General features: G+C 54.5%; 1 protein-coding gene across 2 annotated transcripts in view; it reads left to right on the top strand.

Annotated features, from left to right (window-relative positions):
* Positions 1 to 24,494, top strand: part of DAAM2 (dishevelled associated activator of morphogenesis 2) — a 630,299-nt gene that overhangs the window by 589,610 nt on the left and 16,195 nt on the right. For both annotated transcript variants that reach the window (XM_085610233.1, XM_085610232.1), the window contains 2 exons: positions 10,618 to 10,749; positions 16,768 to 16,938. In XM_085610233.1, the coding sequence (XP_085466359.1) occupies positions 10,618 to 10,749; positions 16,768 to 16,938 (303 nt within the window). The remainder of the gene's footprint in view (positions 1 to 10,617; positions 10,750 to 16,767; positions 16,939 to 24,494) is intronic.

Here is a 24,494-nt window from a genome sequence, read left to right as displayed (position 1 = left end):
TCAGCCTTTGAGGCGTCAGGGCCCCTTCCCTCCTGCCTCTCTCCACCGAGGGCTTGTAGGATGAGGGAGCATGGACTGGCCGCTGCTACACCCTCCCTGTCAGCCTTTGAGGCGTCAGGGCCCCTTCCCTCCTGCCTCTCTCCGCCGAGGGCTTGTAGGATGAGGGAGCATAGACTAGCTGCTGCTATACACTCCCTGTTAGCCTTTGAGACGTCAGGGCCCCTTCCCTCCTGCCTCTGACCTCCACCGAGGGCTGTACCTCGAGGGAGCATAGACTAGCTGCTGCTACACCCTCCCTGTCAGCCTTTGAGGCGTCAGGGCCCCTTCCCTCCTGCCTCTGACCTCCACCGAGGGCTTGTAGGATGAGGGAGCATAGACTAGCTGCTGCTATACCCTCCCTGTCAGCCTTTGAGGCATCAGGGCCCCTTCCCTCCTGCCTCTGACCTCCACCGAGGGCTTGTACCTTGAGGGAGCATGGACTGGCGGCTGCTATACCCTCCCTGTCAGCCTTTGAGGCGTCAGGGCCCCTTCCCTCCTGCCTCTCTCCACCGAGGGCTTGTAGGATGAGGGAGCATAGACTGGCGGCTGCTATACCCTCCCTGTCAGCCTTTGAGGCGTCAGGGCCCCTTCCCTCCTGCCTCTGACCTCCACCGAGGGCTTGTACCTCGAGGGAGCATGGACTGGCCGCTGCTACACCCTCCCTGTCAGCCTTTGAGGCGTCAGGGCCCCTTCCCTCCTGCCTCTGACCTCCACCGAGGGCTGTACCTCGAGGGAGCATGGACTGGCGGCTGCTATACCCTCCCTGGCAGCCTTTGAGGCGTCAGGGCCCCTTCCCTCCTGCCTCTGACCTCCACCGAGGGCTTGTAGGTTGAGGGAGCATGGACTGGCTGCTGCTATACCCTCCCTGTCAGCCTTTGAGGCGTCAGGGCCCCTTCCCTCCTGCCTCTCTCCACCGAGGGCTTGTAGGATGAGGGAGCATAGACTGGCGGCTGCTATACCCTCCCTGTCAGCCTTTGAGGCGTCAGGGCCCCTTCCCTCCTGCCTCTGACCTCCACCGAGGGCTTGTACCTCGAGGGAGCATGGACTGGCCGCTGCTACACCCTCCCTGTCAGCCTTTGAGGCGTCAGGGCCCCTTCCCTCCTGCCTCTGACCTCCACCGAGGGCTTGTAGGTTGAGGGAGCATGGACTGGCCGCTGCTATACCCTCCCTGTCAGCCTTTGAGGCGTCAGGACCCCTTCCCTCCTGCCTCTCTCCACCGAGGGCTTGTAGGTTGAGGGAGCATGGACTGGCCGCTGCTATACCCTCCCTGTCAGCCTTTGAGGCGTCAGGGCCCCTTCCCTCCTGCCTCTGACCTCCACCGAGGGCTTGTAGGATGAGGGAGCATGGACTGGCGGCTGCTACACCCTCCCTGTCAGCCTTTGAGGCGTCAGGGCCCCTTCCCTCCTGCCTCTGACCTCCACCGAGGGCTTGTAGGTTGAGGGAGCATAAACTGGCGGCTGCTATCCTCTGACCTCCACCGAGGGCTTGTAGGTTGAGGGAGCATGGACTGGCCGCTGCTATACCCTCCCTGTCAGCCTTTGAGGCGTCAGGGCCCCTTCCCTCCTGCCTCTGACCTCCACCGAGGGCTTGTAGGATGAGGGAGCATGGACTGGCCGCTGCTATACCCTCCCTGTCAGCCTTTGAGGCGTCAGGGCCCCTTCCCTCCTGCCTCTGACCTCCACCGAGGGCTTGTACCTCGAGGGAGCATGGACTGGCCGCTGCTACACCCTCCCTGTCAGCCTTTGAGGCGTCAGGGCCCCTTCCCTCCTGCCTCTGACCTCCACCAAGGGCTTGTAGGTTGAGGGAGCATGGACTGGCGGCTGCTACACCCTCCCTGTCAGTCTTTGAGGCGTCAGGGCCCCTTCCCTCCTGCCTCTCTCCACCGAGGGCTTGTAGGTTGAGGGAGCATGGACTGGCCGCTGCTATACCCTCCCTGTCAGCCTTTGAGGCGTCAGGGCCCCTTCCCTCCTGCCTCTGACCTCCACCGAGGGCTTGTAGGTTGAGGGAGCATAGACTGGCGGCTGCTATACCCTCCCTGTCAGCCTTTGAGGCGTCAGGGCCCCTTCCCTCCTGCCTCTCTCCACCGAGGGCTTGTAGGTTGAGGGAGCATGGACTGGCCGCTGCTACACCCTCCCTGTCAGCCTTTGAGGCGTCAGGGCCCCTTCCCTCCTGCCTCTGACCTCCACCGAGGGCTGTACCTCGAGGGAGCATGGACTGGCGGCTGCTATACCCTCCCTGGCAGCCTTTGAGGCGTCAGGGCCCCTTCCCTCCTGCCTCTGACCTCCACCGAGGGCTGTACCTCGAGGGAGCATGGACTGGCGGCTGCTACACCCTCCCTGTCAGCCTTTGAGGCGTCAGGGCCCCTTCCCTCCTGCCTCTGACCTCCACCGAGGGCTTGTAGGTTGAGGGAGCATGGACTGGCCGCTGCTATACCCTCCCTGTCAGCCTTTGAGGCGTCAGGACCCCTTCCCTCCTGCCTCTCTCCACCGAGGGCTTGTACCTTGAGGGAGCATGGACTGGCCGCTGCTATAACCTCCCTGTCAGCCTTTGAGGCGTCAGGGCCCCTTCCCTCCTGCCTCTGACCTCCACCGAGGGCTTGTACCTCGAGGGAGCATGGACTGGCCGCTGCTACACCCTCCCTGTCAGCCTTTGAGGCGTCAGGGCCCCTTCCCTCCTGCCTCTGACCTCCACCGAGGGCTTGTACCTCGAGGGAGCATGGACTGGCCGCTGCTACACCCTCCCTGTCAGCCTTTGAGGCGTCAGGGCCCCTTCCCTCCTGCCTCTGACCTCCACCGAGGGCTTGTAGGTTGAGGGAGCATGGACTGGCCACTGCTATACCCTCCCTGTCAGCCTTTGAGGCGTCAGGGCCCCTTCCCTCCTGCCTCTCTCCACCGAGGGCTTGTAGGATGAGGGAGCATAGACTGGCCGCTGCTATACCCTCCCTGTCAGCCTTTGAGGCGTCAGGGCCCCTTCCCTCCTGCCTCTGACCTCCACCGAGGGCTTGTACCTCGAGGGAGCATGGACTGGCTGATACTATACCCTCCCTGTCAGCCTTTGAGGCGTCAGGGCCCCTTCCCTCCTGCCTCTGACCTCCACCGAGGGCTTGTAGGATGAGGGAGCATAGACTAGCTGCTGCTATACCCTCCCTGTCAGCCTTTGAGGCGTCAGGGCCCCTTCCCTCCTGCCTCTGACCTCCACCGAGGGCTTGTAGGTTGAGGGAGCATAGACTGGCTGCTGCTATACCCTCCCTGTCAGCCTTTGAGGCGTCAGGGCCCCTTCCCTCCTGCCTCTGACCTCCACCGAGGGCTGTACCTCGAGGGAGCATGGACTGGCGGCTGCTACACCCTCCCTGTCAGCCTTTGAGGCGTCAGGGCCCCTTCCCTCCTGCCTCTGACCTCCACCGAGGGCTTGTAGGTTGAGGGAGCATGGACTGGCCGCTGCTATACCCTCCCTGTCAGCCTTTGAGGCGTCAGGACCCCTTCCCTCCTGCCTCTCTCCACCGAGGGCTTGTACCTTGAGGGAGCATGGACTGGCCGCTGCTATACCCTCCCTGTCAGCCTTTGAGGCGTCAGGGCCCCTTCCCTCCTGCCTCTCTCCACCGAGGGCTTGTAGGATGAGGGAGCATAGACTGGCCGCTGCTATACCCTCCCTGTCAGCCTTTGAGGCGTCAGGGCCCCTTCCCTCCTGCCTCTGACCTCCACCGAGGGCTTGTAGGATGAGGGAGCATAGACTGGCCGCTGCTATACCCTCCCTGTCAGCCTTTGAGGCGTCAGGGCACCTTCCCTCCTGCCTCTGACCTCCACCGAGGGCTTGTACCTCGAGGGAGCATGGACTGGCTGATACTATACCCTCCCTGTCAGCCTTTGAGGCGTCAGGGCCCCTTCCCTCCTGCCTCTGACCTCCACCGAGGGCTTGTAGGATGAGGGAGCATAGACTGGCCGCTGCTATACCCTCCCTGTCAGCCTTTGAGGCGTCAGGGCCCCTTCCCTCCTGCCTCTGACCTCCACCGAGGGCTTGTACCTCGAGGGAGCATGGACTGGCTGATACTATACCCTCCCTGTCAGCCTTTGAGGCGTCAGGGCCCCTTCCCTCCTGCCTCTGACCTCCACCGAGGGCTTGTAGGATGAGGGAGCATAGACTAGCTGCTGCTATACCCTCCCTGTCAGCCTTTGAGGCGTCAGGGCCCCTTCCCTCCTGCCTCTGACCTCCACCGAGGGCTTGTACCTTGAGGGAGCATGGACTGGCGGCTGCTATACCCTCCCTGTCAGCCTTTGAGGCGTCAGGGCCCCTTCCCTCCTGCCTCTCTCCACCGAGGGCTTGTACCTTGAGGGAGCATAGACTGGCGGCTGCTATACCCTCCCTGTCAGCCTTTGAGGCGTCAGGGCCCCTTCCCTCCTGCCTCTCTCCACCGAGGGCTTGTACCTTGAGGGAGCATAGACTGGCCGCTGCTATACCCTCCCTGTTAGCCTTTGAGGCGTCAGGGCCCCTTCCCTCCTGCCTCCGACCTCCACCGAGGGCTTGTAGGTTGAGGGAGCATAGACTGGCCGCTGCTATACCCTCCCTGTCAGCCTTTGAGTCGTCAGGGCCCCTTCCCTCCTGCCTCTGACCTCCACCTAGGGCTTGTACCTTGAGGGAGCATAAACTGGCGGCTGCTATCCTCTGACCTCCACCGAGGGCTTGTACCTTGAGGGAGCATGGACTGGCGGCTGCTACACCCTCCCTGTCAGCCTTTGAGGCGTCAGGGCCCCTTCCCTCCTGCCTCTGACCTCCACCGAGGGCTTGTAGGTTGAGGGAGCATAGACTGGCCGCTGCTATACCCTCCCTGTCAGCCTTTGAGGCGTCAGGACCCCTTCCCTCCTGCCTCTCTCCACCGAGGGCTTGTACCTTGAGGGAGCATGGACTGGCCGCTGCTATACCCTCCCTGTCAGCCTTTGAGGCGTCAGGACCCCTTCCCTCCTGCCTCTCTCCACCGAGGGCTTGTACCTTGAGGGAGCATGGACTGGCCGCTGCTATACCCTCCCTGTCAGCCTTTGAGGCGTCAGGGCCCCTTCCCTCCTGCCTCTGACCTCCACCGAGGGCTTGTAGGATGAGGGAGCATAGACTGGCCGCTGCTATACCCTCCCTGTCAGCCTTTGAGGCGTCAGGGCCCCTTCCCTCCTGCCTCTGACCTCCACCGAGGGCTTGTACCTCGAGGGAGCATGGACTGGCTGATACTATACCCTCCCTGTCAGCCTTTGAGGCGTCAGGGCCCCTTCCCTCCTGCCTCTGACCTCCACCGAGGGCTTGTAGGTTGAGGGAGCATAGACTAGCTGCTGCTATACCCTCCCTGTCAGCCTTTGAGGCGTCAGGGCCCCTTCCCTCCTGCCTCTGACCTCCACCGAGGGCTTGTAGGATGAGGGAGCATAGACTAGCTGCTGCTATACCCTCCCTGTCAGCCTTTGAGGCATCAGGGCCCCTTCCCTCCTGCCTCTGACCTCCACCGAGGGCTTGTACCTTGAGGGAGCATGGACTGGCGGCTGCTATACCCTCCCTGTCAGCCTTTGAGGCGTCAGGGCCCCTTCCCTCCTGCCTCTCTCCACCGAGGGCTTGTACCTTGAGGGAGCATAGACTGGCGGCTGCTATACCCTCCCTGTCAGCCTTTGAGGCGTCAGGGCCCCTTCCCTCCTGCCTCTCTCCACCGAGGGCTTGTACCTTGAGGGAGCATAGACTGGCCGCTGCTATACCCTCCCTGTTAGCCTTTGAGGCGTCAGGGCCCCTTCCCTCCTGCCTCCGACCTCCACCGAGGGCTTGTAGGTTGAGGGAGCATAGACTGGCCGCTGCTACACCCTCCCTGTCAGCCTTTGAGTCGTCAGGGCCCCTTCCCTCCTGCCTCTGACCTCCACCTAGGGCTTGTACCTTGAGGGAGCATAAACTGGCGGCTGCTATCCTCTGACCTCCACCGAGGGCTTGTACCTTGAGGGAGCATGGACTGGCGGCTGCTACACCCTCCCTGTCAGCCTTTGAGGCGTCAGGGCCCCTTCCCTCCTGCCTCTGACCTCCACCGAGGGCTTGTAGGATGAGGGCGCATAGACTGGCGGCTGCTACACCCTCCCTGTCAGCCTTTGAGGCGTCAGGGCCCCTTCCCTCCTGCCTCTGACCTCCACCGAGGGCTTGTAGGTTGAGGGAGCATGGACTGGCGGCTGCTACACCCTCCCTGTCAGCCTTTGAGGCGTCAGGACCCCTTCCCTCCTGCCTCCGACCTCCACCGAGGGCTTGTACCTTGAGGGAGCATGGACTGGCCGCTGCTATACCCTCCCTGTCAGCCTTTGAGGCGTCAGGACCCCTTCCCTCCTGCCTCTCTCCACCGAGGGCTTGTAGGATGAGGGAGCATGGACTGGCGGCTGCTACACCCTCCCTGTCAGCCTTTGAGGCGTCAGGACCCCTTCCCTCCTGCCTCCGACCTCCACCGAGGGCTTGTAGGATGAGGGAGCATGGACTGGCCGCTGCTACACCCTCCCTGTCAGCCTTTGAGGCGTCAGGACCCCTTCCCTCCTGCCTCTCTCCACCGAGGGCTTGTACCTTGAGGGAGCATGGACTGGCCGCTGCTATACCCTCCCTGTCAGCCTTTGAGGCGTCAGGACCCCTTCCCTCCTGCCTCTCTCCACCGAGGGCTTGTAGGATGAGGGAGCATGGACTGGCGGCTGCTACACCCTCCCTGTCAGCCTTTGAGGCGTCAGGGCCCCTTCCCTCCTGCCTCTGACCTCCACCGAGGGCTTGTACCTTGAGGGAGCATGGACTGGCGGCTGCTACACCCTCCCTGTCAGCCTTTGAGGCGTCAGGGCCCCTTCCCTCCTGCCTCTGACCTCCACCTAGGGCTTGTACCTTGAGGGAGCATGGACTGGCCGCTGCTACACCCTCCCTGTCAGCCTTTGAGGCGTCAGGGCCCCTTCCCTCCTGCCTCTCTCCACCGAGGGCTTGTAGGTTGAGGGAGCATGGACTGGCCGCTGCTATACCCTCCCTGTCAGCCTTTGAGGCGTCAGGGCCCCTTCCCTCCTGCCTCTGACCTCCACCGAGGGCTGTACCTTGAGGGAGCATAGACTGGCTGCTGCTACGCCCTCCCTGTCAGCCTTTGAGGCGTCAGGGCCCCTTCCCTCCTGCCTCTGACCTCCACCGAGGGCTTGTAGGTTGAGGGAGCATAGACTGGCGGCTGCTACACCCTCCCTGTCAGCCTTTGAGGCGTCAGGACCCCTTCCCTCCTGCCTGTGACCTCCACCGAGGGCTTGTAGGTTGAGGGAGCATGGACTGGCCGCTGCTATACCCTCCCTGTCAGCCTTTGAGGCGTCAGGGCCCCTTCCCTCCTGCCTCTGACCTCCACCGAGGGCTTGTACCTCGAGGGAGCATGGACTGGCTGATACTATACCCTCCCTGTCAGCCTTTGAGGCGTCAGGGCCCCTTCCCTCCTGCCTCTGACCTCCACCGAGGGCTTGTAGGTTGAGGGAGCATGGACTGGCCGCTACTGGCGTCAGGTCCCCCTGCAAGCCCCGGGTGATGCCTGGTCCGTACACCCCAGACACTGAGGGCAGGGGCTGCCAGTGGTGGGGGATATCAGAGTGCGCTGACAGCTGCAGCCACATGTGCATGCCACATGTGCATGCCACATGTGCATTTCTGTCATCGGCGCCCCACCGCTTCGGCATGTTGCAATTTCAAGAACGTGCGCACTCTAATCTTCAAAGCATTCTGGGTATTTGACATGCAAATTAGCCGCCACACTGTAAACTGCATACTTTAGTAATTCATATTTGGAATGATTTCTTTTTTTACTTTTTTCTCAAACTGTATTTGACATGGAAGCAAGTCCTCGGGGGCAAAATGCTCCCAGTATTTCTAGCAATTTACTGTTCTGCAGTGTGTTCAAGTTGCCTTGTTTTGGGGTACAGAAGTGTTTCCCCTCTTGGTGCAAGCAGCTTTCGACAGCTTTTACCCCTTGCTACCACAGCACTGCAGCTGGAGAAGTACATTAAAATGTTCGCAGTCTGGTGTATTACATATAAATATTCACGAAAACATATATAAAGATGGCGGCAACAGCAAGTGTGAATGTTCAGCAACCGTCCAAAATGGTGGCACGCGGGTTCTCATTGAACTCTACTGCATTGCTGCTGCCAAGCGATGAGTGTGCCAGTGTACAACGGACATTCTGCCACTGCGCTCATCAGATAAACGACACTGGCGTTAAAGTCAGCACCGCGGTCATCATATAACCAACACTGGCGTTAAAGTCAGCACCGCGGTCATCAGATAACCAACACTGGCGTTAAAGTCAGCGCCGCGGTCATCAGATAACCAACACTGGCGTTAAAGTCAGCGCCGCGGTCATCAGATAACCAACACTGGCGTTAAATGCAGCCCAGCGGCCATCAAATAATCCACACTGGTATTATACACCAGCGCTGTGGTCTTCAGGTAAACTGCATACCTTAAGTACCGGCCCTGTCAGAAACTTGAGGGGGCCGCCCTGGAAAGTAAATGGAGGGGCCCCCCATGCTCCGTCCCCAGTCAGGAGCTCTCAGACCAGGGGCCCGCTGTCTGTGTCAGGGGCCCCTCCACTCTGCGGGGGCAGCGGGGGCTAATGTTTCACCACTGGGCCCTGTAGTCATTAGATAAACTACACCAGCATTTATTTGGCCACAAAGATGGTACCACGCAGGTTTACTTGTGAAATCTGCTACTCAGTGGTATTCTTGAACTTTGTGTAGGTCTCGCTTGGACAGTGAATGTGCTGTCTCTTCAAGAACCTTTGTTTTTTAACAGTGGACTTAGAAGCCACTCATTGGTTAGCTTCCTTGTCACTCTCATTTACTTGTTTCTTAGTGGTCAGCTGCTGGAGACCTCCTTCCTTTTCGTTCGTTTGTCCCTCACCTGGAGCATGGATGCATTACTTGTGTCCTTCCACCGCTTATTTTTTTAGACGCTACTTTTTTTGTCGTTTACCCCTCTACGAGAGTGCATTTTTTTTACCTGTCTCCCTCCCATACTTACCACCCACCATGCTCCTTCTCCCGCCGACCCTCCGCTCTCTGTCTTCTTGCCCCCAGCCCCTCCCTCCCTGCCACACTCTGTTGTCTTCAGTGTACCTCCGCCTTTCCCACCCTCTGTTGTCTGGGTGCTTGCTCCCAGCCCCTCCCTAAACTCTTGATTCGATGTCTCTCCCTCTGTGTTACCCTCTGCCCCCTCCCTCCAAATGTATTGCCTTCTGCCCCTCAAGAAACCCCAAAAATGCAATGATGCAACCAGTGGTGTGCCACCCATATGCCTTGCCCTCCTCCGTGTTGGCATCACTAGCAATAAAAAGAAAGTGTTAAGACGCGTTCACCGCTGGCTGCATCATAGCAATTTTTTGGGAGTTTTTTTTTACTTTCAGCCCTGCCGCACAGCAGCCCCACTGCGGTCCAACATGGCTAAGAAACATAAACGAAGCACATTGCTCTCTCATAGATGAGACGTATTGGCTTTGCCAATGCTTATATATTGAAATGTTTGCCTGCCACAGCATTGAGGAAAGCGTATTCTGAGTCCAACCACCAGATAGATGGTGAGATGCCACGCATGTTCGTTTATATCGGACAGCAAGGTCCCAACTAATGCTACAGGTAAATAAAGTCATTTTTTGTTCTATTTGCAAAGACTGGAGGGGGCGGGGGCTTTACGAGGTTCCAGTTAGGTCTTTCTCCTCGAGTACAAGACGTTTCAAATTCACAAATAACTATGTTATGTCCCAGGGCCCACCTTTCTTAGAGAAAAGTTCTGTCCAGGAGCTGGTCTAATCAACTTTTTGTAGCTGTTGCAAACCCCACAGGGGCCATGCCATCCCTAAAGCAGGGTGCATAGTTAAGTGCATATAGACTTGCTATACCAAGGGCAAACACCCTAGAGCCCACTCTACATGCCCAAAGGGTGCAACCCTAGACTGTTTAGATACCATCCCTATAGCGGATATCTGTAAGGCTGCTAGTTGGTCACCGCCACATACCACGCCAAGCATTATTGTGCAGAAGTTCTAGCATGTCAGCGGGCTTTAGATGGCCAAGCTGTCCTGAGAAGACTTTTTCAAAGCTTTGCATCATGTGCTCACTAGCCACTGCTCTGGAGAGGGACTGCCTGATACTCTATGCAGAGCCTGCGTACCTGCAGCCACACGTGCTACGAACACATGAACCCACCGCTGTCCCCGGAAGCAGCAAAGATCTCACAGATGTTGGCATGTCTTTTTACATCCTTTGCTATGCACAGCACACTCTGTCGTTGACACTGCGCTCCACTTACACTGGCCGTCTGAGCAGAAACCAATCTGAGGTGGCGCCGGTGTGCTAGTTACATCTTCCATATATACTCGCTTTCCGTCTCCTGTGTCTCTCCTACTCTTTCTAGCTCCTCTACCTTCTCTTTAGCTCTTTGTATCTATCACCCGCAACGGTGGTCTGGATATAGGTGGCTTCCCCAATGGTTTCGCCAGTAGAATTGATGATGCTGGAAAGGTGTTACACAGCGACATTACTTTTATACAAACCTATATCATCGGTTTGGTTTTTCTTACAGGAGCTGGACTATCAGAAACGGCGAGTGCGAGAAAGTGGCGACCGGTTTGTGCCCGTCATGAGTGACTTCATCACTGTAGCAAGCTTCAGTTTCTCAGAGCTGGAAGACCTGCTGAGTGAAGCCAAAGATAAGGTACAACAAGTTGTTTGTGTTTATTTGGTGAAGCCAAAGAATAAACCTCTGAAGAAGAGTTTGTGTGATGTGTGTTAACAAGTGAATCGCGCATGAGTGGGCGAGCGAGGCGTAACTGGCAATGAGCGTAGGTAAAGGACTCTCGGTGAGTCTGAGTGAGCGGGTAGGATCTGTTGCCCACGTAGAGTGTCAGGTTTGTCATGGAAGCAGTGGTGGGACTGCGCACACCGCAAAGTGTACAACAATCAGGTTGTAGCGGGCTCCTGGGGTATCACCCTCTGGTCAAGGGGTGTGAAACAAATGGAGAGTAAGCGTCACCTAAATAGGGGACGTCCCCCTGGGCACAAGCAAAAATCCACGAGGCGATGGATGTGGAAATGATGTACACACTTAAGTGTCAAACAATAATTTTAATCTGAAATGTAATTTAAAAATTGAATATGCATAGGCCATAGATATTCCATGATTCATATCAATCCCATGAACGTGCATATAACGTAAATCCTCAGAAATTCAAAGTGAACCTTTCAGAGTCCCGATGCATTTCGGGTTTGTCATGGACCCATGGCTTCGCTCTTACACACCTCTAGCGTCTGTGGTGCGTTTACTCCATTTTCTTACTCCAGCGCCTGCCCATTGAAGAACTTATATTCCTTCAGATTTTCAATTGTTCACAGACATTTCCAGAATGTGTTCTCCTGCTGTACGTTGTTTAGTATTTTGTCTCTAACTTCCTTCCATCCTGTACCTGCGGCGTAACACCATGCGGAGTTACACACGGGATGTGGTTTTCTACTGAGCCTTCAATGGCTGCAAGGGGGGAATGTGTGGTTGTTACAATGTGTATAGATAATCATGTAACATACATGCATGCTCACACTCAAATTCTGCAACTGCCCTAGTGTGAATGTTCATTCAGTGGTTAAATAAATGATTAAATACACTAGTTGTCACTTCTATTTTTTTCACAGAGCACAAATATATGTATATAAACAGTGATAAAACTTATACCCCACAAGTCTGAGTCAAACGTCACCATAGCCTCGAGATGCCAGTATAGAACCATGCTACAGATATCCCTGTTATCTGCATGTCATACATGTTGTGTTTAATTTGGTGTAATTAGCTCAAAGAGGTTTTTTTTATCAAAGGGGAAATGTTTTTGTTAAATAGTAACTAAAACACTAGGCTAGAAAGTTTGGTTGTCTGTAGTAAAGAGAAGAGAAAATATTTAATCAAGTAGTGGAGAATGAAGGGCTTTAGATAAAAACACATTTTTGGTTTGTTAAAAACCTCCCTTATCTGTGGAAGTGAGAAATCTCTCTTCCCGCAAGGTTCGGGTCGCAGTGCGCCATAACAGCGAGTAGGAAAACATTGGTTTTCCTGAAGGGGTGCTGATGAAACAAGGGGCAGCGCTGAAACTCTCTAGGTGGCTTCACTCGCCCCCTGCCTTGCTTACAGGCTAGTTGACCCCAGCGATGACTATCTTCCTGAAGCTAGGCCTTCGATTGGATGAAATCCCTTTTTTCACAGAAGCGGTGTACTATCTGTGAGATAACTTGATGTATCCGTGAATTAAGGGTTTTCAAACCACTAACCCGCTGCTTTAATGGCATTGAAAACGCTCAAACATGTAATATTAGTGAATGAATATACCAGAAAATGTCCAAAAGGTAAATGCGATAACACCAGGGGTTCTAGTTATACTTAAACATTCAAAATGTTTCTTCAGTCAGTCAGTCCTATATCTCGCCTTCCTTTCTTGAGCCTTTCCAAGCCACTGCTGGTCACTTCCGTCCACACATCTGGAGCTTGGTGAATAAGGCATCTTGCTTCTGATCTCGAGCCGAGAGCTCCATCCAGGTACCCCTTGGTGCAGTCTCTCACTGCAACCGTGGAAGGAAGCGGGCTGAACCCTCAACGCTCACCTGTCGCTCATCATCTGCTCCAAGTCCTCCTAAAAGTGGAAATTTCAAGCACGACAGATGTGCACCGAGGGACTGCGGCTTCCTTTCTTGATGGGCTCGCTCTGCGTTGAGTCCGGCGATGAGTGTAGGCCATGGGAAGAATCCATGTGTGGTGCGGCAGGTTGAAGGAAGTGGAGACTACACAGAAGGGCCCCTGCTTCCACCTGTTCCCTATGAATAAATAGCAGATGGTTCCTGCATCCGGGAGGGACATCCCAGACCTTCAGCTTCAGAAGTGATAGGCTTAGAGATGTTAGGGAAGAAATTTAGTGCATCTCCCCAAAGAGAAGTCAAGCGGTTTCCATGCTCTGCAGACAGCAGCATGGTTAACAAATCAGAGGCATTTGTCAATTTTCTTTCCTATTAGTTTGTCATTTCCTGAAGTAGCAGCAACCGAGAGCATGCTGTTCTCCAGAACGTTAACCAGTGGAGTTTGACAAATCCGTACATACATAGGTGCCCACACTGCATAAGGGCATAAGGGATGTCCCTTATCTCTTATAATGTTCCAGCATTGTGGCAGAAGTGGGGCAACGGCACCCCGTACAGACTTGAGACGTTTGTGGGTCAAGGGGGTGACAGCGACTCCTTTTTAATGCAAGAGTAATATATTTGTCCGGCTGCTGCTGAAAGTCCCAGATGTTTGGAAAATGAACCCGCATTATTCTTTGTATGAAACGTTGTTGGCTGCCAGAACGGCATGCCGCCTTCAGATAAGGAGTGTGCAAAGCTGTATTTCTCACTCGAACGTTTTGCGAAGTTTGGGGTTTAACTCCGACTTTGCGAATGCACAGATTTTGTGCCCGCTGCTGCGAGATCATTGTCACTCTCCTGTGCCTAACAATGAAACAAAACTCTTGGAAAATGTCTCCAAGGCCGATGAAAAGTAAGAGGCATGGGTGCGAGCTCCCAGCTTTGAGACTCGTTTACTGCTGACCTTAGCTCCCAGGGGCAGGTCTGCGCCGCTCGAGGCACCCTAAAGTCTGACAGCCCCGGGTAGGGGAGTAAATCAGGCGGACACTTTGACGATCCGCTGTTCGCGCCCCGTCTCCGGGAGGGATTTAGGACTGGCCCCCGGAGCCTGGACTGACAGCCCAGCATGGCTCGCCTGGGCGCGCCCATGTCTGCCCTCAGGGGTGCTCTGCCGCCCTCCCGGGGCCTGGACTGACAGCCCGGCGGGGCTCGCCTGGGCGCGCTCATGTCTGCCCTCAGGCCGGGGTGCTCCGCCGCCCCCCGGGGGCGGGGCTTGGACTGACAGCCCGGCAGGGCTCGCCTGGGCGCGCTCATGTCTGCCGCCAGGCGGGGGTGCGCTGCTAGCTTGTTATGGTGCCGTTTCCTAGACTAGTCATCTGCAGATAAGAGAGATGAAGGGTAGAAGTCAAGGCTGACTGCTTTATATCTGCTGGTCACGCCTACTTGAGTCAATCAATCAGTCAGTCAAACAGCATTTGTAAAGCCAGGCACTGTCACCCCTAGAGCTAAGGCGCCTTCCACTAGGATGGTTGAGTCCAGAGTGATGTGCAGTATCCGACCCTGTCCCTTCCACCTACTAATGGAAGACCACCCGTCTCTCCTCCTTTCACTACTGGTATGTCCCCCCCCCCTATGTTCTAATGGTATATTCTCCTCCCCTCCATGCACTATTGGTACCGTTTACCCCTTCCATGCACTGTGGATATTTCCCTAACCTCTCCATGTACTAATGGTGAATTCCCCTCACTATTGGTATATCCCCCTATCTCTCCATGGACTATTGGTATATTCCTCTTACTATTGGTGTATTCCCTTCCATGTACTATTGCTATATTCCCCTCCCCTTCATGCACTATTGGTATAGCCCCCTTAACCACATGTTATTGGTATATTACTCTGGCCATATGTACTATTGGTACATCCCGTCAGGGCCTGCTTTAGCGCTGGTGGCGCCTGGTGCAACAATCACTTTTGGCGCCCCCACGTTCAATGACCGCCTCCTCGGATTCTCTCACTACCACCTGCAAAAAGTGCCCCTCATCTCTCCTATCATAAGATATTGCCAAACACAGTGCCTCACTGAGGTCAAGGCGCTCCCCTCCACAAGTCAGCGCCCAGTGCGGCCGCACCAGTCGCACTGCCCTAAAGCCGGCCCTGCATCCCGCTTCCCCCTCCACGCACTATTCGTATAACCCCCTTTACACCCTTGTGTTCTTGGTATATCACCCTGGCCATATGTACTATTGCTATATCCGCATCTCCTCCATGTACATACTGTTGTTATATGGCCCCCCCTCGTACTTTTGGTATAGTCCTCCCTCCATGTACTATTGGTGTATCCCCTCCCACTCAATGCAGTACTGGTATATCCCCCTCCGTGTACTGTTGGCAGTAGCGGTCACAAATGGTTCTCGCTGTTCCTTAGAGCTGGTTTACATCTCATGGCTGGCACAGAGGGAGGGTTCATGTATGTGGAAGAGGGAATTGGGCAGGACCACGTCTTAGATGCAGAGGAGGCAGGAAAGTAACTCATCTCTGTTAGACACGAGGCGGCCGAGGGGACTCCTGTGCCTAGAAGCTGAGAACAGCCCAAGGTTGTCGTTTGTTTGTTGGGCCCGAGAGCAGCGCATAAATGGAATGTTTGTGTTTCACCTCCATAAAGATGATAGCAGATCAAAAATGATGGATTGGAATGCTGCCCCATGCGATTGCAAGTAGTTACACTATTTGCAAGCTTTCTACCCATCACCTTTCGACAGGTTTAAAGACGATAGTCAGGGGGGAGCTGGGACAGGGGTGACACACAGAGTCACTGCCAGGGACACTGGACAGAGTTGTGGTAGGCCAGGGAAGGATGCTGCCCCGGGAGAGGAAGGGGGCGGAGAAGGTTGGTTGGGCAGAACAGGTGCTGGGATTTGCTTGGAGCAGATATGTGACAATCAAAGTAGCTTCTCATTTGGCCAAACCTTGACCACTTTTTAAACCACTGATGGCCTCTTTGCAGGTTTCCGGGTGCTCAGCAGGAAGGGACTTTCTCCACTCGTGGAGGTCTGGCCACGCCTTGTTGGCGCAGACAGGGTGTGAACCCCAAGATCTATGAAAAATGCCAGGGCCTTGGTACCAGCAGGGCAGGTACTTCCACGGCATTGGTACCAGCATGTCAGGTTCTGCAGGGCCTTGGTACCAGTAGAACAGGTACTTCCAGGGCTTTGGTACCAGCAGGTCAGGTTCTGCCAGGGCCTTGGCACCAGCAGGTCAGGTTCTGCCAGGGCCTTGGCACCAGCAGGGCAGGTTCTGCCAGGGCCTTGGTACCAGTAGAACAGGTACTTCCAGGGCTTTGGGACCAGCAGGTGAGGTACTGCCAGGGTTTTGGCACCAGCAGGTCAGGTTCTGCCAGGGCCGTGGTACCAGTAGAACAGGTACTTCCAGGGCTTTGGTACCAGCAGGTGAGTTACTGCTAGGGTTTTGGCACCAGCAGGTCAGGTTCTGCTAGGGCCTTGGTACCAGCAGGTCAGGTTCTGCCAGGGCCTTGGCACCAGCAGGGCAGGTTCTGCTCTTCCTGACAAGACTGACGGACAAGGCACCAGAGAGTGTCTCCACCTCCTGTTATCCCTGTGAATCACTAGTCAATGAAGACGTTTCTGCTCCTCTGATACAGCTCACACCATTGGTCTGAAGCCCATAAGCATCAGCCTCATCTTCCATAACCAGCCGCTGGTAATGGAAGATGCACGTGGCCCATTGACGCATCGACGGTGTGGGTCCGGCTGTGTCAGCCCCCATTGCTGTCTCAGATGGTGTGTGGTCTGGTCACGTCGAGCACTGCCGGGGGCTGTAGAGCGCAGGACACAACCCTTTGAGCACAAGCATTCATCTGCAGAGGAACCACCAGGCCACGTGGCACTCGCAGTTGAATGACCGATCATTGCTGACCTCATGGAGGCCCACGCCCCTCTTTGTGCTCCTTGTTTACTTGTATCTGCAGTCTTTCCAGCTGTTGGCTTGTTCTTCTTTGGTGAACCCTACAAGTAACCATGGCTTCCTTCTTTCCCGGTTTGTTTCCCTGACTCTTGGGTAGTTCGCCAAGGCGCTGAGGCTCTTCGGAGAGAGCGAGGGCAAGGTGCAGCCCGATGAGTTCTTTGGCATCTTCGACACCTTTCTGCAGTCCTTCGCAGAGGCCAAGCAGGATCTGGAAGCGATGAGGAGACGCAAGGAGGAGGAGGAGCGCCGGGCACGCATGGAAGCCATGGTGAGCGGGAGAGGAAGTGATGGGGAGGGGCTTGACATGCGCGGAGTCCACTGTTTGCGGCCCTCATAGAATGCTGTGCCCTCAGATGCACCACTGTGCACCAGAAGGTACACGACTCAGTAGCATCTCATTGAAGAGAGTGTGTTGACCACTATGTATGTCATCAATTTGCAAAAACTGTTTATTAACAACACAAAGTAACACAGAAGCTGATAAAGACACAACTCAGCAGGATGACCAACAAACTACACTTACAGAATATTACAAGGTAACAAGAGTGTGACCTTCAAGGGGGTTTAGAATGAGTAAGAGGGTCCACACGTACATCCTTAAAATCCACGCGGAGTAGAAGCCATATGTAGCCCAGTACTCACTTTGCTATTTATTGATGCATTGATTGGCAGCCCATCTCTGTTACCGGTTCTACCCCAGATCCATACGCAGAGTCTATCAGTCTCCTTATGTAAATGCAAAGAGCTTCATTGGCCTGGTAGAGAACTCTGTACGTAACCTGCCAATCGCCTGCCAATCGCCTGCCAATCGCTCTGTATGTAGAATGTTTATGGGTTGTAAGCTAAACTGTGTGCGCTGAATCCTCGGCTACAGCTGAGTGTGACAAGCTAATCTGTTGATGTGCGCTGTATCCTCAGCTACAAGGGCGTGCTGCGTGCTAATCTGTGAATGTGCGCTGTATCCTCTGCTACAAGGGCGTGCTGCATGCTAAACTGTGAATGTGCGCTGTATCCTAAGCTACAAGAGTGTGCTGCATGCTAAACTGGGAATGTTTGCTGTATCCTCAGCTACAAGGGCGTGCTGCATGCTAAACTATGAATGTGTGCTGTATCCTCAGCTACAAGGGCGTGCTGCATGCTAAACTATGAATGTGTGCTGTATCCTCAGCTACAAGGGCTTGCTGCATGCTAAACTGTGAATGTGCGCTGTATCCTAAGCTACAAGGGCGTGCTGCATGCTAAATTGGGAATGTTTGCTGTATCCTCAGCTACAAGGGTGTGGTGCATGCTAAACTGGGAATGTTTGCTGTATCCTCAGCTACAAGGGCATGCCACGCCCCAGACACGCCCCTTCCAGCCCCACCCAGCCCCACCCCAATCAAGGTGATTCTCTTTTTCCATTTAAAGCGCTGGCCTGGGTACAGCACAGACGCCGCAGCCCGCAGGACAAGCTTCCCTCATACTCACAGCAGGGGCGTAACGAAACTTGAGCCCCCCGGCCCCCCCAACCGGATTGGCTCCTTGAGGCGGCTTGCCTGGGAGCCCCAGGTCAGGGGCCCACGCTCAGCCTTGGGCCCTCTCTGCTCGGCCTCCATCGCTCAGCAGCCTGAGAGGGGCTTATCCCGGATTCATTCTCCTGTCCCAGTTGCTGCTGGTCGCCTTCTCTGCTCCACCCCCGGAGGTTCATGGGAACTAACCTCCATGTGCGAGCTTCATACTTTCCCAAGGCACCAGAACCCACAGAGTTCACAGCTCCTGACCCCTGTCACCCCTCCCTCCCCCAAAGCACACACAGCACACACATCCTGTCTGTCTCCGGCGTCCCTTCCTCAGCACGGGCAGCCTCCAGCACAGCGCCCCGCTCTGTGATGGATGTGTGCTGTGTGCACACAGACACTGGAGACACGTGGACACTGGCGACGAGGGCACGCCTCGTGTATCTATTGTGGAGCGCTCTGACACCTTTGGGTAAATTCCGCGCTATATAAAATTGCTGTACATAAAATAAAAATGCCAGACACCGACTGGTGGGCACCCTGATGCTGGGAGATACTGACACTGGGAGACATGGAGACACTGACACTGGGAGGCAAGGACACAGGGAGACACTGACACCGGGAGACACTGACACCGGGAGACACTGACAATGGGAGACACCGACACTGGGAGACACTGACAATGGGAGACACTGACACAGGGTGACACTGGAAGACACTGACACAGAGAGACACTGACACTGGGAGACACTGACACTGGGAGACATGGAGACACTGACAATGGGAGACACTGACACTGGGAGACACTGACAATGGGAGACACTGACACAGGGTGACACTGGGAGACACTGACAATGGGAGACACTGACACTGGGAGACACTGACACTGGGAGACATGGAGACACTGACAATGGGAGACACCGACACTGGGAGACACTGACAATGGGAGACACTGACACTGGGAGACACTGGGAGACACTGACAATGGGAGACACTGACACACAGAGACACTGACACTGGGAGACACTGACACTGGGAGACACTGACACTGGGAGACACTGACAATGAGAGACACTGACACAGGGAGACACTGACACTGGGAGACATGGAGACACTGACAATGGGAGACACTGACACAGAGAGACACTGACACTGGGAGACACTGACAATGGGAGACACCGACACTGGGAGACACTGACAATGGGAGACACTGACACAGGGTGACACTGGAAGACACTGACACAGAGAGACACTGACACTGGGAGACACTGACACTGGGAGACATGGATACACTGACAATGGGAGACACTGACACTGGGAGACACTGACAATGGGAGACACTGACACAGGGTGACACTGGGAGACACTGACAATGGGAGACACTGACACTGGGAGACACTGACACTGGGAGACATGGAGACACTGACAATGGGAGACACCGACACTGGGAGACACTGACAATGGGAGACACTGACACTGGGAGACACTGGGAGACACTGACAATGGGAGACACTGACACACAGAGACACTGACACTGGGAGACACTGACACTGGGAGACACTGACACTGGGAGACACTGACAATGAGAGACACTGACACAGGGAGACACTGACACTGGGAGACATGGAGACACTGACAATGGGAGACACTGACACAGAGAGACACTGACACTGGGAGACACTGACAATGGGAGACACTGACACTGGGAGACACTGACAATGGGAGACACAGACACAGGGAGACACTGACACTGGGAGACATGGAGACACTGACAATGGGAGACAAGGACACAGGGAGACACTGACACAGGGAGCCACTGACACTGGGAGACATGGAGACACTGACAATGGGAGACACTGACACTGGGAGACACTGACAATGGGAGACACTGACACAGAGAGACACTGACACTGGGAGACACTGACAATGGGAGACACTGACACAGAGAGACACTGGCACTGTGAGCCACTGACAATGGGAGACACTGACACAGGGAGACACTGACACTGGGAGACATGGAGACACTGACACAGGGAGACACTGACACAGGGAGCCACTGACACTGGGAGACAAGGACACAGGGAGACACGGACACTGGGAGACACGGACACTGCAAGCAGGATCGGATCGGGATCACAATTTGGCCCGCCGGGCACTGCCAAAAAAAGTGGCCCACTTTCGCGGGGTGTGCACTTTCATGAAACTCCATTTGGTTACTCTCATTTGGAGAGAAATGTTTGGTAAATTAAGCATTTTAAAGCTTATAGAGCCAGTAACATTGGTAAAGACTAGGAGCACTGCGGTTCTCAAAACTGAGTACTTACCTGCAGTTTTAATGCCCTGCACAATGTAGTTAGATGCTCTTTCCCAGCCAGCTATGTCCTGGACTCTGATCATCACATAAGTCAGAAATCTAGTACAAAGTCCAGGGGAAAGGATAAGCCTGGAATCTCTGGGAATAGAACATGTAATAACAGAAGTAAGCGGATAGCCAGGCTGAACCTGATGGCCTGTGTCACAAGAGGTGATCTGTCATGTATTCCTTAATACCACCATTGCATGGTAAATTGTGGGCATTTTTGGACCTGAACGCTTGATCAATCGTTGGGTGTACCTGTTGTACTCCCTTCCGGCAATATCTGATGTAAGCCCTGTACAGATTGTCATACTGGTTGCCCATGCTGCTGTATCAGAATGTGTACCTATTCACTTTTCCGCTACTGAAAATGTTGATTAATGAAAAATGGAAAAATAACAAACTGTCAATAAAGATATTTAAAAAAAATAAATAAAAAAAATAACAGAAGTAAGCGGAAGAGCAGCTGGTAACCTCTGCCCTGGAGAAGAGAGCCTCTAATGACAAACAGAAAAGAAATACATTTTACAGATCAGTCATAAAACAAGTGGCAACACATTCAAAAGAAATTAAATCTAGCTCCCTCACATATTTTGCACTTTTCCCTGAACGTAAGTACCTTTTGCTGCCTCGACCCCACCCCCTCTTTCTTTGTGTGCACTATTCTAGTTAGACAGTGATCCCCTGTTCCGCTGGGCAGTACCAACTGGGGGCTGGGGGAAAAGAGGAGGTGACCAGAGTGGTAAAGAGGCAGTATAATGAGAGAAGTGAAGTAGAACCAGAAATTAGTTAGTGATAGGTGTGATGGGGAGAGACATAAGGTAAAGATCGCATAGCCAGAAGAATAGTTACATAGCTATAGGATGAGATAGGTAGATAATGAGTGTCAGTGATATAGGTCATACTTTATGGTCTTAGACAAACACATGTAAACCCGCAGAGTGAACCTCCTTCACTTTTCCAAAGAGAATATGTATCAAATGCCACACGGAATTCAAAAGAAGCAATAAATACCCTCTATTCTTAGAGTCAGGGTTCAAGTGACCTGCAGACATTTAGTGTTTTTGGTTTAAATATTCCATCTCAGTAACAATCCCTTACAAGTCTTCACATGCCCTCCATGCGTAAGACACATGCTGTAGCATGAAAGGGGTTCAACCAGAGGAGGGGAGGAGCCAAGATGGCGACCGGGACGGCAGCGTAGACTCCCGGCTCCGTGAACCTCCGCATCCCGCACGGATATCCTGCACGAGATCCTCAGCCTGTGCTATGCGATTGTGTTTCTGAAGGAGAGTGGCACCCGATCGTGTGACTCCGAGGTTTCTGGCTGCGGTATCGCCGGAGAAATGTGCATTTGAACTTTGCGGCCCGTGCAGCCCTGGAGCCAGGACCTCGAGTGGACGCCTTGTGCCGGGTGGCAGTTCAACAACAGCGGCCTGTGGTGACTGGGTGGAGTCGGTCCACCGGAGCGGTGCCAAACTCGGCCTACATTTCGTCTGGGTCGTTCCTACTGTCAAGCGTAGCGGACCGAGTGCATGCCCGGGGGTGCAATTCTCAGATCCTCCGGTGATTGCCCCTGCCTTTGATGGTGAGCTGCCCGGACGCCGCCCGTATCTCACCCTGATCCTTGCGGGCCGCTCCCGGATTTTCGCGGGAGCTGGTCCGTGGTGGGGACGACTGTTGCCCGTGACAACGCAACGGATAACTTTTTGCCTGCCCCCGGAACCCTGTCTCCAGCGACGTGGACCTCGAGGCGCTTGTCCCTGGGTCCCGGCCCCAATACGGGTCGGGCATACTTGGCGGCCATCTTGTTGCGATGCGGCCTACCATCCTGTCCACTGGGTCGCAGCAGGATTGGGAGTGTGTGACTTTTGGGAGTGTGGCGGAGCGATCGCAGAGAGCTGTGCTGGGGTACGGCGACCTCCTCGAGGCCCTTGGTGCTCTTCATTCCTCCTTGGTTCATGGCGTCGGGGTCTTGGGGAGTAAGCTCGACGGTGTGGCATCAGCGTTGGGACAGCGGCGGCCCGCCTGTCCTCAGGTACACAGGGACTTCCCACACTGCGCACAGGAGGACACTGTTGCGGCCACCCCTGAGATTAGCGCACTGTTGGACACTCCGGACAATATGCTACCGTGTGATCGGCTAGCTGAGGGTCTGATCTGTCCCGGAGGTATTGGACCTGAGTGGGAGGTGGTGGCCTCGTCCCGTACACAGCCTCCGGCGACCCGGGGACAATTCCAGCAACAATTGTCTACCTTGGCTGCTTCTGCCTTCCTGGACCTCGAGTGCAGTGCAGATCCTGGGGCGGCACTGGGAAGCCCGTCCCTCCATGATGCGGACTGTGTTGGTGCTCAGAGACTTCCACCCCACCTGTGTGCGTCGCTTCTCGGTCGGTTTTGGACACTCCTCTACCTTGGAACATCGGACATGGCGCTGGGTCGAGGGGTAGGCATGGGCAGAATTGCAAAGAGTGGTCAGGGATAAGACTGATCCTTCAGGGGTGGTCATCTAGTGGACGGGCGGGCTCAGGGGTTGCGTGCTCTCATGGCATAGCTATTAGCATACTAGGTGCATAATGTTCCCCATCTTTCTTTGTTACGATCGATTTTGTGCTGTTTATTGTTTACTTTGGGGAAAACGTACCGTGCGGGAGGGAGAAGCCGGGGGTATGTTTTGAAGGCCCTCCTCCAGTTTATTAACACTTTCTATACCCCCCCGTCTGGTGGGGTTCTTTTCCTACTTCTTTTTCCCTATTCTTCTATATTTCGGGTCTGGTTCTAGGGCGACAGGCACACTGCTGGGGGGGGGGGCGTACTCATCTGCAGAGGTGCAGGGTGGGGGGTTGGGGGAGGGGATTCTTTAGTCTTTCACCTCTTTTTCCATGGCCTCCTTTTTCTTCTCTGATTCCTCTTGTTTTTCTTTTTCTGGGATCAGTGTGATACACCTCCTTTGTTATGACTCGTTGCCGTTTCATGTGTGCCACAATTTCCGGGGTGTTTTCTGGGAGTTCGGGCGGGGGACTGCAGGCGCAACTGTTTATGATATTCTTCCCCATCCTGAATTTCCTGTGTCTGCGCCATTGATCCAATAGATTGCTGTTTATTGCTTACGTCTATTACTCTTCATACTTTTTATCGCTGTTGGGAAATTGTTCGGCACCTGATCCTTCTGTCTTGTTCCATTGTAAAATGAAAACCTTTTTTCTCCTGGTGTCCTACCTGCGCTGTTCACAGTATTAGCATGAAGATTCTGCTCCCCGAGGTGCTGCCTGTGTTTACATTTGATCTTTGTTGCTCTGATTGCTTAGCGGCCGGCCCCGGGGGGTTGTAGGCCCATACTTGTTCTTGATTGACATGTCAATAAAGGTTTTTCAAAAAAAAAAAAAAAAAAAAAAAAAAGAAAGGGGTTCAACCAGCCCAACGGTATAAAAAGTTCTTTATCCTGGGCGACTTGAACATACAATTTGACAATAAGCAGAACCTGGAAGTTCAATCTATATGCAAGGACCTTATGACACTGGCTTTAGTGCAAAAAAGTGGAAAAATCAGTGCACCAGGGGGGGCATATTCTAGACCCTATATTCACCAACTCGATGGAAACAGAGGTGGGGATACCATGGCCCATCCCCTGGTCAGACCATCACTTAGTTCCTTTTACCACACCCTCTCACAGACCGAGGGCAGAGAAGCCGGCTCAGAAAGTCACTAGCAGGAAATGGACCAGATTCAATCCCCACTCCTTCACACAGACATGGCTGAAAAACAATGTTAAACTAGAGGAGGATGTAAACTTAGCCAATAGCCAACTCGAGACATGGATAACAGATGCACTAGACGAGATAGCACCTTGGGGCACCGGGAGCTCCAGGAGACCCAAAGCCTTGGTTTAATGCCGTGCTGATGAGAGCTAAAAAGGACTGTCACCAGCACGAACGCGCATGGCGTAGGACAACTGTAGCAAGGCCAAAGAGA

Source organism: Triturus cristatus, chromosome 6 (genome assembly GCF_964204655.1).
Source record: "Triturus cristatus chromosome 6, aTriCri1.1, whole genome shotgun sequence".
NCBI lineage: Eukaryota > Metazoa > Chordata > Amphibia > Caudata > Salamandridae > Triturus > Triturus cristatus.
The sequence above is the reverse complement of the archived record's forward strand: the minus strand, read 5'-3'. Positions and strand labels throughout refer to the sequence as shown.